This window comes from Channa argus, chromosome 12, assembly GCF_033026475.1.
Source record: "Channa argus isolate prfri chromosome 12, Channa argus male v1.0, whole genome shotgun sequence".
In the NCBI taxonomy this organism is placed as follows: domain Eukaryota; kingdom Metazoa; phylum Chordata; class Actinopteri; order Anabantiformes; family Channidae; genus Channa; species Channa argus.
Genome location: NC_090208.1, coordinates 26981291 through 26998125, shown reverse-complemented (window position 1 = coordinate 26998125; position 16835 = coordinate 26981291). Strand labels below are relative to the sequence as shown.

General features: G+C 39.2%; 1 protein-coding gene and 1 long non-coding RNA gene across 4 annotated transcripts in view; one reads left to right on the top strand and one right to left on the bottom strand.

Annotated features, from left to right (window-relative positions):
* zanl (zonadhesin, like) overlaps positions 1 to 16835 on the bottom strand; it is an 82799-nt gene that overhangs the window by 65549 nt on the left and 415 nt on the right. For all 3 annotated transcript variants that reach the window (XM_067524441.1, XM_067524442.1, XM_067524443.1), the window contains exons 2-16: positions 16348 to 16373; positions 14271 to 14420; positions 13914 to 14179; positions 12395 to 12479; positions 12160 to 12312; positions 11856 to 12023; positions 11673 to 11770; positions 10295 to 10373; positions 7036 to 7128; positions 6721 to 6914; positions 6396 to 6537; positions 5843 to 6087; positions 5526 to 5674; positions 5183 to 5311; positions 3940 to 4078 (exon numbers count right to left, since the gene is read on the bottom strand). In XM_067524441.1, coding sequence (XP_067380542.1) covers positions 3940 to 4078; positions 5183 to 5311; positions 5526 to 5674; positions 5843 to 6087; positions 6396 to 6537; positions 6721 to 6914; positions 7036 to 7128; positions 10295 to 10373; positions 11673 to 11770; positions 11856 to 12023; positions 12160 to 12312; positions 12395 to 12479; positions 13914 to 14179; positions 14271 to 14420; positions 16348 to 16373 — 2116 coding nt within the window. The remainder of the gene's footprint in view (positions 1 to 3939; positions 4079 to 5182; positions 5312 to 5525; positions 5675 to 5842; positions 6088 to 6395; positions 6538 to 6720; positions 6915 to 7035; positions 7129 to 10294; positions 10374 to 11672; positions 11771 to 11855; positions 12024 to 12159; positions 12313 to 12394; positions 12480 to 13913; positions 14180 to 14270; positions 14421 to 16347; positions 16374 to 16835) is intronic.
* On the top strand, positions 7 to 16641 carry LOC137137791 (uncharacterized). Its single transcript, XR_010915775.1, has 3 exons — positions 7 to 2891; positions 15398 to 15984; positions 16373 to 16641. It is a non-coding gene; the product is annotated as an uncharacterized lncRNA (long non-coding RNA).

Genomic DNA, 16835 nt, shown 5'->3' with positions numbered 1-16835 from the left:
GAACAGACAGACAGACACACACACACATTCTGTTTATCTGATTCAAGAAATTCAGATTTCTGATTTCCCTCTTTTTCAGGTTCTTTGCTGCTTCAAACTTCTTGCAAAAAGGACTTTGTCAAAACCAAACTTCTCCTTTAATCTGAAACTACAAAGTCCATCTACTGAAATCCATGTAATATTTATTCTCAAATTGTTGAAAATAAAACCAAAAAAATAGTTAAGATTTTATATTTTCTTTAAAAATGTAAAATGTTTTTTAAAAAGGTGCCTCCAAAACCAAAACAAAAAGCTATGTATTTTTGATTTTGTGCATAAATCAAAAATGGAATGACCCATCCATATTGTATTTTTTTTTTCATGAGACCTGTCAAAAAGAACGTGGTCTATCAATAATCACATAAAAAGTCAAATTCCTTTGTTATATCGATTTCAAAATTATGGGCATATTTCTAAGAATGCTGCAGTGTGCCTTTTTTTTCTGGACCAAATGTTCCACAATGATTACAGTAATCAGTAAGTAAATGATTATTTGGAATAACCTTGGTTAAAACGGGTCTTCAAACAGGTTTCGATCCAAACAGGATTTCTATCTTCTTCTACTGATGTGATGTTAAATAAGACAGTGAAAGTTGTGTCAGTCTGCAGACACACAAGGGAAGTGAAGAAGAAACTCCGGTGTCCTTTCAGGCAATTCACGCCCTCGTGTGGCCTGGCTGAAGACACCTGTACTCACGCTGGCAACCTTTGGTTAAGTATGTGAAGCCCCGCCTGCACATATAAGCCTCTGTCACCACACTTGTCCCCTCAGTTATTACGCTCTTCACCTCTATAGGGAACTTAATTCTTTCGAGCTGAATAGCTACTGCTAGTTAGCTCTGTCTTCATTCATCCGAACTGGACTTGAAAGTTTAACGGTTCTTGTTGGTGTTAGCGGGAACCGCTTCAGCCGCTGATTTCAAGTGCATCGTCCGTTGTCCTTTCTCATTCTAGCAGCATCTCGAGCGTGATGGTTGTTGTTTAGCTGTGCTAACTGCACTAACCGCTACGACCATCACTGCCAACGTGACGAAGAAGAAGTCCACTGTCCGCACCTGTCCTCAGGGATGTGGTTTCTCTTTGCATGAGAAAGACCAGCATGAAGCCTCTGTCTTCTGTCTGGGTATTCTCCACGCTAGGAGAGCGTTCCCGAGCCCGACTTGTGGGCACTTTGTCTCCAGCTCACTGTGTTTTTGGCCGCTGTTCACATCCCCCCGCGAGCTAACTCCACCGCAGCGCTCGGCAAACTCCATGACGTCATCAGCGCGTTAGAAACGGCTCATCCTGATGCTGTTTTTATTGTTGCTGGCGACTTCAACCAGTGTAGTTTACGGACTGTATTCCCCAAATGCCACCAGCATGTGGACATTACCCCCCTTGATAAGAACACTCTCAATCATGTTTACAGTTCGGACGCTCAGACCACATCTCTTTGTTTTTGTACCCTGCTTACAGACAAAGACTGAAACAAACACACCCTGTCACCAAACAGCTTAAACTCTGGATCCCAGAGACTGAGACCACCCTGCAGGACTGATTTGCTCTGACAGACTGGGATGTGTTTTGAAGCTGCAGCCACTCTGGAGGACTCTTCCGTCAGCGTACAGGATTATGCTGAGTGAGTGACTGGGTACATCAGCACTTGTGTCGATAACATCGTGCCCACCATACAAATCAGGAAGTTTCCAAACCAGAAGCCCTGGATAAACAGTCAGGTACGTCACATGCTGCGTACTCGCTCTCTTCCATTTAGATCAGGCAATCAGACCGAGTACAAAGCTGCGAAGTACAGACTGAGAGAAGCCATCACAGCGGCTTACCCACAAACTGTCCACACTTGGTCTGCGCCCCACCCTCTGTGACTGGCTCCTAGACTTCCTGACTGGCAGGCCTCAGTCTGTCAGGATTGGTAATAGGACTTCAGCCAGTATCATCACAAACATTGGGACTCCACAGGGTTGTGTACTCAGCCCCATCCTCTACACCCTGTTCACCTAAGACTGTGTCGCCTCCCACAAGGACAACATCATCCTGAAGTTCGCGGACGACACCACAATGCTGCCCTCTCATGTACCACTACCGTGCAGCTCTCAGTTAGTGATTAAGATCTTTTTGAGCACCTGCCTGACACAAACACCTGCCAGGTCACCAGGAATAAAGGCAGCTCCCTTCCCCCTACTGCATTCAGTAGTCCCCTCAGTACAGTATGGTTTATTATTTGGATATTGCTTAACAATTTCCTGGGGAATAATGGAGTCAACAAAAAAGGACAAAAACTCACTCCTTCTAGCTGGATGCCTAGAAGTGGAGGGGCTACTGCTGAGACACTGTTGCCCCTCTTTCATTGCCACTGAAGAGGCTGCCACCTTCTCTTCTCTTGCACTTCACGAACACAGCCTCCAAAGCACAACCCCCCAAACCCTCAAATGTGCTTTTATTGCCTCAGTGTATGACCCCCAGCATGGGTGTGTCAAATGTGTCTCAGGGACCCATAGCAATTGCTGCGAAAGTTTGTCGTGTTTTCCATAGACCCAGAAAACATGCCCTCTGTAAACTATGCTGGAAATGTTCAAAATGCCAATTCACAGCAAAGTCATCTCAAGGCACTTTACAGAATAAAGTCAAGCTCAATTATAAGGATGCCAATTATGAAGCCAATTATAAAACCCAACAAATCCCCCTTGAGCAAGTCCTAGGCAACAGTGGAGAGGAAAAACTCCCTTTAACGGAAGAAACCTCCTGCAGAACCAGGCTCAGGGTGGACGGCCATCTGCCTTGAACGGTTGGGGTGAGTGGGAAGTGGAGAGAGAAAAGAAAAAAAGAGCAACAAAAAGCAACAACAAAAAATTCAGGTTGGTAGGACCAGTAGCTGCACACTGGAAAACACACAGCTGCAAAGCTGTGTAATAAACTGTACATTTTATGTTCTGAACACAACACACAAAATAAACCCTGTGGCTCTAATGAGGCTATTCTTTGGTGGTATCCCAGAGGGGAGCAGCTTACGTGGGCTCCAGGTGAGTCGGCTTGCTTCTTGCTACCCAAGTATGCGCAGTTATATTGTGGTTAGCCAACAATGCAGCCTTGGGTTACCAGCTGAGAGGAGATAAATACTTTTCTGAGATAAGGAGCAATACAGGTGGTCCCTCTTATGAAAGTGAGCTAGATGTAGGAGTGTTAAACAAATAAATGAGAACTCACACTGAGGCAATTGCTATATGCAATAGGCCTGGGGAATTGGTTCACCACGATCAGTCTCATGGACGCATACTTTCACGTAGCGATTTATCTGGGCCATAGAAAGTTTCTCACGTTTGCATTCAAGGGGACAGCTTACAAACTCGTAATGCTGCCATTCTTCCTAGTGCTGGCGTTCTTTGGGAAAAAGGCATTCGTATATTGGTCTATCTATATGATTAGACGGTGCTGAGACCAGCGATGATGTACAGCTTAAGAGACAGTGGCACTGAAGAAAAGACATAGAGCATAGCAGAGCTTATGAGGTTGAGGTTCTATTTAGGAGTGATGAGGATGGACAGGATCAGGAATGAGGATATCAGAAGGACAGCTCATGTCAGATGTTTTGGATATAAAGTGAGAGAGGGCAGATAGAAGGTGGTTTGGACATGTTGGAATATGATTTGCTGTGGCGACCCCTGGAAGGGAACAGCCGAAAGGAAAAGAAGTGTGCCGTTACCGACTGGCTTTGTGGTGGCAGATGAGTTAACAAAGTAAAATTTCAAATATTTCTCTTCTGAAGATTGAAGCAATACAAACTTATATCTGAGCACCAGAAAGCGCTGATCTCCGGTACTTTATTGAAAGTTTACCGTTCTCTTCTCTATATCACTCAGTTGTTTCATATTGTGTGTACATGTGTGTGAATGGGTGTGTAGTTACGTTGGGGTGGACTTTGGGGTGGCACACAGCAAAAGGACCCTTTTTGTCCAGCAGGATGCCACAGTATCCAGAGCTCCCATATAGTTCCTGTTTTACTTCATCACATGAAGGGATGGTGGTGTTGGGTTTCTTATTACACCTGTTGCGAAAGACAGACAGTTAGTATAGAGTACGATTTAGTTTTGTTGAGAACAAAGAGGGTTAAATTAGATTTTAGATAGATTTCAACAAGGCTTTTATCTATATAAAAGAAACTCTGAGGGGAAGAGTTTTCTTTATTCATCCTATAAATAGAACCTAGGATAAGGTAACACATATCAGACATTAAAATCTTAATTCCAATGGAATCAAACCGTAGCTTTTACTGCTACTCTACATTAATTTCTGAAACCCTAAAGATTCTGTATCAGGTGTAGCATTACAGTACCATAAACAACAGTCTGTAAAGAAGAGTTTATAAAAAGCTGTGCATGTCTTTTTGGGTAATAATTTGGAAAGATAAGGTGTTTATAATAATAATAATAATAATAACAATAGCGTTATTTATAAAGTATCAAACACAGTACAAAGTGCTGTACTGTATACAGGAAAAAATAAAAAAATAAGTAAAATCACGATAAATATAAAAACAAAGAAAACCACAAAAAATTACATCAAGTGACATGGTTAGAATATACTATTTATCTCAGTAAAGGCAATTCAATACAAATGCGTTTTAAAACGAGACTTAAAAGAATACACTGAGTCTGAGATCCTGATTTCCTCAGGCAGGTCTTTCCAGAGCTTTCTAGATGGAATGATGGAATATGCTCCATCCCCCCTTGGTTTTTAACCCGGAAATTGGAACAGACAACAATCCACTGTCTGATATATGCTATCAAAATAGTCTTCAGGGGTATTTTCCAAACAATGTTTGTTTGGCCATCATTTTTGGCAAGTCACATGTTTGGCAATTTTAAACCCAGGAAAGAAAAGCTGCTTGTCATAGTCTCCCAAGTCTTTACATAACTTTAAACTTAAACACGGTATTTAACAATTTTCTTAACCCAATACACTTCTAGAACTACAGATTTATCAGAGGCCACAAACTGCTTGCTATTTTGTATACGTATATATATACATGTGAATCGACTGTAAACCTTCTGTCAACTAAGAATTTTTAGCACAAACAACAGGACTACACTGAAAAATAGCTACTTGATTTAGGAATATGAATATATGCTGATGTCCATGCAGTACTCACTCTGGGTCAGTGTTCCAGCTGTGTCCAAAATCATTGGGATTGTTGGTCAAAGATCCATCTGGTCTACGGAAGTCATCTTTGGCATCTTTATTGTAATCCCCACACAGTCCACAAAGCTTGTTCTGATAGCTGCACCATACAAGAAAGTCAACAGGTCAGTGATTTGTAGAAATGAGAGCAACAAGGGAGTTAGAGCTACATCTTGATACTTCTCCACCCAAACTGCAAAATGTTGTTTTCAGCATCATTCCAAAACTTCCAGTGAAATTGGAGTTTGTGTGGGGTTGGGTGTGATCATGTGGAAAGCATCTCCAATAACAGCATCTGCTCAATTTTCACTCACTCCTTGGTCACTTTGATGTCCAGGTAGTGGTTTCCATCATAGCGAACAGTCACACCAAAGTTCATGGACACAGTGTAGAGGACTCCTGACTTGAACACAGAGACACCACTGACTGGCGTCACTGGCAGGTTTACATTGGTCCCACTTACCTGTATTGGGAAAGCAGGTGTAAATAATAAACAGTCACGAGTGATTACTGATTTAAGAGTCCATTTTAATAAACCCTCTTTAATAAAAACACTAGCTATGGCAACAATGTAACTGTCAGCATCCTGAAACCTATCTGTGTCTTTTGTGCTGCTCCTCCTGTCATTTACCTGCACAGTTCCACCTTTCAGTACGGAGATCTTCACCTTGTGTACATACACATGTACAGCGTTCACATAGGAAATCGTGGGTGTATTATAACGATTCTCATTTTCAGCATAAACCTCAAAGTACGGCAGAGTGGTTTCATTGCAGGGTCGAGACATCAGATAGCTGCAGCTGCCCATGAAGTCATAGCTGAGTTTGTCAAAGGTGATGTAGTGGGGATCACCAGATGCTATGCAGGTGGACGTATCTAAGGGTTGAACAAAAGAGCAATATGTTAGTATTTAGCTGGTTAGTAATATGTTGTTCTGGTCTGAACACAAATTTCAAGATCAATAAACCCCCCTCAAGACACCCAGCCTCATTTTAATCAAGTAGAAGTACTGTTACTGTGGTAAATTGTAACAGAAAAATACAAAAAGGATACTCCAAAAAGTTCACCAATCCACCAAACGTCTACTTTGTTACAGTAGTGAGAGTAAATGTAGGTCTTTACTTCCACCCCTAAATTTAGGAGCTACAGCACCAGAAGCAGCTCCTGCTACATGACATTATTACCTTTAGGATAGCAGCCTGCAACACCATTAACCTCGCGACACTCTTCAGTGGGGTCGCAGGAGCTATCAACACATTCCAAAGTGTAGTTCCCTGCACAGCGACACAGCTTTGAGCAGCCATCTCCTAATATGATCTCACCAGGCTGAAAGAAAATTAAACAAAGGATCAGTGCTGGTGTACAGTATCTTATGTGGTTCTGGAAACGTACAATGGGTATTGTTTGTCACCAGAAACACCCAGTGCCACCTTCTTGTTATTTACTGTCCCACCATTACATATTTACTAAATAAATATGTGTGTGGTGTTATTAAGAAGGACTTCTTACCTCATAGTAGTTATTCCGGTCATCCAGACAGCCACATTTCTCCAGTGGCACACAGCGTTGTCCCTTGAAGACAAACCCTGGTTTACAGAAGCAGCCACTGATACAGGAGCCAGAGCAGTTGGTGGAGGGTTGCATACAGGTAGGGATACATGCTGGACCACACTCTATATAGTCTGAGTCAGGTGGGCATGGTTCTGTACAGAAGACGTAAAATTCATAATTTAAAACTAATAATTAAACAGCATCAACAACAACTAAGTAAACAAATAACAATATAATAAAGTATTATGAATAGATGTTAAAAATATGCCATACTTGGTGGTTTAGATGTAGTTGAATGTGGAGTTGTTGGCTTAGGTGTTGGTGGTATGGGGGTTGTTACTGGTGGTAAAGGAGTAGTTGGCTGAGCTATAAACAAAAGATAAATTGTTCCTCATGAACCATAAACAAACTTTGATACAGTTAGAGTTTTTCTCAGGTACATTTCTCAAATCATCCTTTACATTTGTAAAACAAAACAAGTGTAAAACCATCAGCACCGCAAAATAGATTTCTTGCAAAAGGCAGTAACTTGCTTAAAATATTTTGTTCATCTCTCAAAAGGAAATATTTGCGTCCGTGAACCTGTAGAGTGCTTGGGGACAATACAGGTAAACTGGTTCTGGTATAAGTACAACTTTACTGTGTTTACGTTATTGTCATTAAGCTATAGAAAACTACTTGCTGCTTTGCTGACATGATCTTCATCAGCATCAACCTCTCTAGTACCTATTGCTGTACTAGCTACTTGTTTTATCCTTCGCTGGCATCAATGAACTAAATTCTAATTGAACAAGTAAGCAATACAATATATCGATTAATAAAACTTATTAAAAAATATACATTTAGTGGAACATTAAACATGTCCACCTGTACTGTAAATCACAATTAAGATGAGTGAATATTATGTAATACAATCTTTGGCTGATAAAATATAATATTATAATAATTAATAATTAATATTCGCAGAACAATATGTCTAAACAAAAAAAAAGAATACCATGAAGGCTGAATAATCCCATTACATTAAGAATGAAAAATGTTCACACTTTATGTTGGAATTTATTTTAAATTGGCAAATATACATTGAGGTAGTAGTGTGCTGTAATTTACCTCTTAACCATTCAGGGGTTACATGTTGCACATTCTGTCTTTTTAAATTGTACAGTGTAAAAGTTTTCAGCAGTAAACACCAAAATGTAGCAATAACAACCAGTAAGCAACTGAATAAAACACTTAAAGTTTAATGCTAGAATCGCTGGTCAGTGATGTCAAATCCTGTTTCCACTTGTGTCCCTGGTCTGCACCATGTATTCACATCCATCTGTGAAGGGGGGGGAAGGACGTGAATGTTATTGTATGATATATATACCAAAATGAAAATTAAAAATCATGGCCTAGCCCAACTTTTGTTATGGTATTGTTCCCAAACTATCAAAATAAAAGTTGCATGTGTATATTGAATAACTGCAGGGTGTAAATCTATCCTGTGCAAGAGGAACCGATTGTGTCTTACCTTCTTCGATTTAGGTGACCTCAGACATAAAGACCGATAACCATTCAATATTGTATATTCTTACTCATATATCTTCATATGATATTTTAATATCGAGTAATTTACTCAAGCTGGGCTTTGGCTTTAGTTTGCCTAAAATCTACCCTAACTGCTAGCTTGTAATTATAATATTGCATAACTTTAAATTGAAATGAAGTGTTATTACACTTCAGATTTCAATTCTGCATAAGGGAAATGTGTTCTTCTCAACGATACATGTAATTTGACTAGATTTACATTTGACACTGTCATCCAGGCTTAGTTATCTGAAGATTGTATCATGGGAACTGGAACATTTCACTACTAGTCCAAGCAGCTTTTCCAGTCTGAATAAAGTGGCTAGTGGCTACTCTGGGAGCTATAACTTGGTTGCCGAGTCACTTTATTGCGACTGAAGAAGCTGCTTGGATAAGTGAAACATTTCGAACCAAAAAGAAAGAAGAGTAGTTGACATGATTTAATCTTCAGATCTTGGGGCAGGATTGCAGGGCTGATATACTGGACTAAATTACTGTACAGTGAATGTGTTGATATTTACCAAAGCTCACAAATTTCTGCTATATTTGCCTTTATTTGATAACTGACGATAAAGAAAATCTGAAGTTCGTCACACAGTGTTAACTGTCATTGGACGTCTGTAGGTTAGTCGGAGTCAGAATGATGCCTTGATCGGTCAGAGATGCTGCCACAGCAGGTCATTAGTTTGTGAATCAGCTGATCTTGTACCGAGCCACTTAAAAACATAACATTATCATTAGTATTTGTTTTACAAATACCATTGCTTGCTATTGCATTTTCATATTGAGAGAAAACAACATCTGATTAATCTATTCAAGATAGTTTTATAAAATCTTTTCTAGAGAAACAAAATAACACCTGCTACACTTAAAGGAAGAAACCAGATTTACTAGCAGTAACATTTCTGCGCAGAACAGACATGATTCGACAAAAATATTCCAGTGGCTGGGAAAGAAAAAATAATAAATCACGGACATACCTGCATTTCCTTTCCACACGTTTACCTGGTCTCACCAAGGCCTTGCATTCTATGCTGGTCGACTGTGGAAAAAGTAAATGTTTTCTTATTTTCTTTAGGTAACTGTTCAAGCTTCAATAAAAAAAAAAATATATATAAGAAACATTTTTAAGTGATGTCAATACCTGAAGTTTACTCCCACGTCGCCTTCTTAAAAGTCCGTGATGCTGAAGTTGACGTTAGCGCTCAGGAGTCATTATTAAGCTAGCTAACATTACCGCTTTGCATTTGCTAACATTAAACTATTGTCATCTATTATAAACTCACAAAAGTTAACTTCTAGGGTTTAATGACATTTAAATTGATAGCGAAAACTAATTGCGGTGACCTGTTATGGCTTTTTATGTTCAGCTATTAGCTTTAACTTTCTCCCATGGACCGATGTGATTCAGCTAACGCTTTGCTAACATGGTGTAAATGTGTGCAGCACAATTTAGACACGAGTTGGAAATAAATTCTTATTCTCATCTCAAATGAGGCTGTTGCAAGCTAATCAACATCTGTTTGACTGTTGCTGGTTTCTGCTTTAATTAAATGTAATTAATGTATTAATCTTTTAATGTTCCTTTCACAATCCGGGATGTTAAGACCGGGGGAGTGTGAGCCTGTAAAGAGCATCGAGATCATTTGGGCAAATTATTAGCTTCTACCAGCATCGCGTTGCAAAAGGGTAAAAAACTGGGCCAAAACTGTTTCTCTTAATCAAGAGAAAACCAGAATAATACATGACATAAGCAGTTGAAACATACGAAAACAAAACAAAAGTGCAAAACATTTGTAATTTGATCAAAGCAGTGAGAAATTGCTCACATGATGTGCAAAAGTGGCACAATCATGTGGAGGTTATATGAGTGTTTCCATTTGTGATGAATCCATTTGTGCGAGAAATTTACTAAAGTGACTGAGAAAAACTGTGCTATATAAGATACAGATCAATTCCTTACCCGCGCAGGCCAAGACGCACACGGCATCAACAGCTATATCTGTCTGAAGAGTTTCTCCATAGGTTCCCACGATGACAAACTGAAGTGCATACAAATGGAAGTTAATGTGAACATGTACCAAAATTATAACTTCGATGCCAACACCTGCCTGAAAATCTCCATACTGTCAGGAAAAGTAACAGAATAATAGATGGGAGAATATGGAACTCAACAAAGAAAACTCTTTGTTGAGTCTAGTAATTATAGTTTATGTTTGAGCTTTAACACCACGAAATGCCAGACTTTCAGGTAATGAAATTTATGTTTATTATTTTCATGATCAATAAAAATAAAGTGATTTCCAGTTGTATGCATCCAGTTTTTTAAAGTCTATAAAGGCTTCTATATGCTCTTGCGTAATGTGATCTCCCTTATAATAATAGTTAATTTTATACTTGCAACCAGATATAGCTTATTAAACACTATATAATAAAACTCATTTTAAATAAATATAGACAAAAATGTACCATACATGCTATGATTTCTATTACAGGTAGCTACTCATTAAGCAAAAATCTATCATTTGTCATATATTGATCTACATAGCTATGAACACCTTCATTTTTAGAACTGTTATCAGAGTTTCAATTTAGCTAAAAAGATAAAGCCATTGTAAAAAAAAAAAAAAAAAATGTCACAAGGTAAATCACATTGGTTTGACTGGTATTTGAAGGGATTTGCTAACCTGTTGCTCTTTACAGTCAGGCAGCCAGTGTGAAGCTGTTCATACCACGTGCTTGAAACATCTGTACAGGTATTGTTGGGTTGCCCGGACTCTCAGCCCCTTAAGCTAAATATTGTCGCATATTGCTTTGTGTGTCAACTTTTTCTACCAGACGTGTACGTTAGGGAAGAGCTTTCACACTTGCAGCCGTGTCTTTCATTCACCGTGTGAGCTGCTTGCCCGCATTGAGTGTGTAGATGAAAATCACATCCACTTTGCCTGTAGAAAAGAGGTGCTTGCTGGATTGCTGCTTTATAGTGGAACTCGGCTCGTCATTCTCAAAATACCGGGCCAATAAAAATGCCAATAAAATCTGGCATCCTGTGCAACACTACACTGTAAAATCCATTTGCTGTTCTAACATTATTTAGTTAACTTTACTCAGTTATCAACAATATGAACTTTTTTCCCATCCAGTTAGAAAGAATTACGAGGGTTAGGGTCAGCAAAACCCATTTACCTTTTCAAGTACAGCAACAAAAGAGACAGTGACACTACTACAACACTTTGAGGCAGCAATCAACTATAAGGTGTCCAGTCTTCTGGGAAGGTAATTAGGATTTTCAGTGTACACACACACATAGACACATAGAGACACACAGTTGTGGTGTTTACCTGAACGGCAGCAGTTCCTAGGTATCGGACGGTTGCAGGCTTCCAGCCTTGACCCTGGTTTCCCTTGACCGATAATAGTGCTGGTCCAACGCTGGCCCCTGATAAAGAGAAAAATAAATTCAAGCCAAAACTAATTAGATGCTGTTTTTTCTTCACAGGAAATATGCTAAATTAAGTATTTACCTCCAGTAATGGTGTGAATGCTGAGCTCCATACTAGTGCTGCTGCCATACATGTAGTATTGGAGGGTAAGATTCAGACATCCAGAGGTAGGGGTCAGTAGAGGACTTAGAATCTGAGCACTGGCCTCAGGGACAGCTTCCAAAGAATCCAGCAACATGTAGGCACCGACTGCATAATGAAGAGTCATGACAAACAACTTTTAAAACAGGGAGGAATCAACTCTTATTGTCTTATACATACATAGATAAAAAGGACAGTTCAAAAATCAATAATCTTACAGTTTCAATACACTAGAAGTACTTACATCCAGGCATAGAGAAGTCATCATCAGGTCCAGTGCCTTCAGTGTCTGTTGGCCCAACCCACTGACTAAAGCCCATCACATTAGGGTTGTCAGAATGAGTGGTCCACCCACAAAGGTCACCCATGGTGTCAAAATTACATCCAGAAACACAAGCTGTGGACAAAACATGTGGACAGTCAGCGATAAGAGCGCTGTTTCTGTGCGTGTGCATGTGCATGTACATAAGTAGACTCACAGGTGCATGGTCCTTCAGATATGACAATGTTGTCCAGAGCTGAGTCACAGGAAGCCGTTAAACCTCTCTGAGCCTCAAACACAATCTATAGAAAACAGGGAGACATAAAATACAATTTAAAAATACCAAGAGAGACAAATATGCCCGACTTAAATGAACATTTAATAATCATAAAGAATATATCTGAATTATTTCAAGTAATTTAAAATAATAGCAACTAGCAAATAGTTAATTAAACTGGACATTATCACCTAAACATTATCACCTTCATGAAGGGAGGACTTATGTTTAGCTGTAGGTTTCTCATATAAAGTCCCACTGAAAAGTTTGTGAAAATGTCATTTCAGCATCATAGTACATACACTATGCATATTGCATAGAGCGCATACATAAATACAGACTGAATAGCTCAAGTAAATTAAGCACTGGAGAGTGGCAGTTCTTCAGCTTTAAGATTTGCAGTAAACTGGGATAACTGGTTACTTTACAGCAGCCTATATGCAGTCAGTGGTTAATTAATCGTGTTCATCTGTCCTTTCTCCTCTCTGCATCATGAACTGGTGAGCAGCTCAGTCACACACAACAGACAGGGAGGGGAAACTAAGTGCCAAGAAAATGCTTCTCTTTAAGTCACTGATGCTGATGCATCCAAAGAATTTTTCCAATAACACACACACTCATTTTCAGTGTGTATGTGTGTGATTGTTAGTGTGTGTGGGTGAATAAGATGCAGTGTGAAGCGCTTTGAGTGCCGATAGGTAGAAAACCGCTATATAAGTGCAGAACATTTACCATTAACACACTGATGGGGGAGCTGCTATGCAGCTGGCCAACACTCAACGGGAGCAGCTAAGTTGGGGTTCAGTGTCTTGCTCAAGGACACTGCTACGTGTGACCGGAGGAGCCGGGGATTGAACCAAAAACTGTGGGATTGGTGACCAACCGCTCTACCTCCTGCACCAAAGTCGCCCCAACTGAACTGTAAACTACTCACACTGCCCAAGTTTTCAAACTGCAACTTTAAGTGACAATGAGGTGAAACTGTTAACTGTTTTAATATGTTAAATATAGAAATTAAATTGATCAGATTAGCATTTTTTTATGATTTACACTGGTGATTAGTTTCAAATTAAACGTGACTGCGTGTACTGTAAATAATAAAACAGCTCAGGTTTATAGTTTGGGGTGTGACAGGAAATCCCACAGTGTTATCATGGAGTTCTCATGTTAATCTTGAACTCGATATTTCTACACATTTTTATTTCTTCTTGATGCTCAATATTGTTTTACAGCTGTTATAAAAACTATGTTAAATGTATGTAGTCAGATAAGAGTTACTGTAAAATAATTTGCACTTGTTTTTGTGCAGTGACTTAAGTCTGACGCATCGGGTTTATCTTTAAGAGGATTCTAGCTGTTGTACTGCTGCTCCCAGGTATAAATCCCAGTTCTTGATTGCTAAAGCAACACCTTTAGTGACCTGCTATTAAAATGAATTATTATTATTATTATTACTCACAGTGACAGTCTGACTCATGGGTTTGGAAATAGTGACAGTGCCCTTCAGCCAGGATGGACTCTGCATCCCAGTTTTCTTCCAGACCTCATCCTCTCCGTTAGGCCTCTTGGCTAGAACCCTTAACACATTTTGAGAATCTAAGCCGTACATGTAGTATTGAAACTGGACACAGATCTGCGAGGCTGATGATGACAGTGCAGGGCTCAATAGACGAGCTTTCTTTCCACTGGACACATTGTCACACTCATGGTAGATATAATATCCCTCTGGAGTGAGACAAAGTGCAAATTAACTGGGTTGCTCATTGTCACTGTACATAAATAAAATATTTAAATAAACCATGCATTCAGGACTGACTTCCATCAGGGTAGTCTCCGCTGGGGCCAGTGCCAGGAGTTGGCGTTTGACCTGTGTGTCGGGTCCAGTCACTGTGGTCTGCAGTGTCCTGGATGAACATGCAGAATGGGTCACTGTCCTGGTTGAAGTCACAGGAGGTCAGAACCACAGCTAGAAAAACACAAACAGAACAGGCACACGAGGCTGAGGAAATGATGATGATGATGATGATGAAATTTCCACCAAAACAGTTATTGTGAAAAAGTATGCAAACGTAGGTGCAGCTATTGGCGTATTTTTGTGATATAAATAAAAAATATTTTTGTTATATTTTGCAGTATATTCTTTATTTTTTGATGTGACATAAGACATATATTTTATTATTTCTGCATTTATAGGCTTAGGCATAAGACAGACATATTGACAATGGCTTATTTCTTCACGAACACCTCACAGGAAGAATGACCATTAGAGAGCAAATGCTAGAACCTTTTGACAAAAAAAGAGGTGTAAAGTTTGTGTAAGATGTATTTAGGAATAAACACTATGTTATTACAATGCAAACCTAAAGGAAAACAACCTACTGCCCCATTGTATCAGAGGGGTCAACATTATGACAGAAAATGAAGGTGGCTACTTTCACACACCTGAAACCAGAAGTGATGAAAAGTAATGAAGTATCTTTACTTCACTTAAGAAGATTTAATTACGGCTACTTTGAACTTTACTTCACAATAGAAGAGCAAACATTTATACTTTTTGCTCGACTACATTTCTAATCAAAGTTACATGTTCCAACCACATTACTTTAACATTTCTTAATATAATATAATCACTTTTCAGTTTTTCCGTTTTTTTAATGAAATCAAAGCAATAAACCAGGTGCAGGCCTGGTTTCAGTTCCTCCTCCTTATTTAAAAATGTACTCTGCCATGTGAAAGTCGATCAAACACTACAACAAGCAGCCTCCAAACGTTTCCTAAACTTGACATTGGCTTTGTCTCCCTCTCCTGCTCTCTGTGCCATGTTGTCTGACAGAAGGAGACAATTTTACGCAGAGCTAAGCGTGTTCTGCACTGAGAACTGGGACAGAGCTGGTCCCTGCTGATTCACACATTAATATTAATATTGTTCTCCTCCTTCTGCAGGATGCAGCCACATGCACTCGTGCTCAGAGGGTCCAGCTGTGTTGGAAAATAAAGCTCCAAGAGAAGCACTCCTTGTTAAGGGATTTTTGTGGTTGTTTCATTCTGGGCGTCTTCACCTTATCTCCAGCTATGTGGGCGCCTTATCACTGGTCCATGTTTTATTGTTAAAATCATATTAAAGAAACTGCTGGAGGCTGTCACTGTCACAATGTGATGTTACAACACGAGCACTGCAGAAATCACAATGGCAAAACAGCTTCATCCCGCAACCTTAACCTTTTTCAAATTTTCTTTTTTCTTTTACCAGTACCCCCCTCACACACACACACACACAAACACATACATACACACACTCTCCAAAGTCGTACCAAATGCTAATGTTAGAAAAGGTAATATTGCTTAACATGAAAGGGAGTTTGCAATGAGGCGGCGGAGGAGGGTGGCAGGAAACATATGAGAGGAACAAAGATGAATATACACTAGGAAATACAACAAAAATATCTGCTGTTGATATATGATGTTTTTATAGAGAAGAACAATGATTTACATGTATTTAACAACAAGCATGAAGCAGCACAGAAAAAATGGTAAGTACTTTTACTTTTAAGAGTTTGAGTAAATTATGAACCATGTACTTATTCACTTTTACTTAAGTAGAAATTTCAGTGTGCACAATATCCATCTTTATTGGGCTATTTTTAGCCATTGTGGAGCCATTATTTATACCCAGAGTAGCCATGATACCACAGTCCTTAGGATCAGCTCAGGACATATACTCGCTTAATGTACAACAGTTTGCTGGTCATGAACCATGAGGATAAGGAGTTGTAAAGAGGTAACACCCTGTCCACTCCAAGGACGATGTGATAGAGGCAGTAGATCACATGCTGTGCTACTGTTGAACAATTCAATTTGTGTGTTTTTTGTGCACGAAATTAAAGTGACCTTACCTCCTTCTCTTTGTGTATTTTGCAGGCTGCAAAAAAGGAAAAGACATAGAGACAGTTTCAGGTTAAAGGTGGGTTAAAGTTTTATTGAAGTTAGACTAAAGGGACCATTCTGTTAGCAAAACCAAAGAATCAATTCAGAATGGGAATGAATTTACACTATAAATTATTATACACTAGAAAAAAAAAGTTCATAGTTTGATAGCAGTTTATGGCATCAGATAAAACTATTGTTTATATTATAATATAATATTATTATTAAGTACAATAAAGTTCCCATAAAAGCAATACTGCTTCTTTTTAGCCAGTGTTCAGCTCACAGGCCCTGAAACTGATTGATGTGATGCACTGAATCTCATGCAAGCTGGAGTTGAATTTCTACTGAGGTGGACAATAAAGTTTTGTTCTTATAGAAAATAAAGGGGCTGTGATCTTACTGTCTTTATTCCAAGAAAACTGGGAACCACTCCTACTCAAGAGACAAGCAGTCC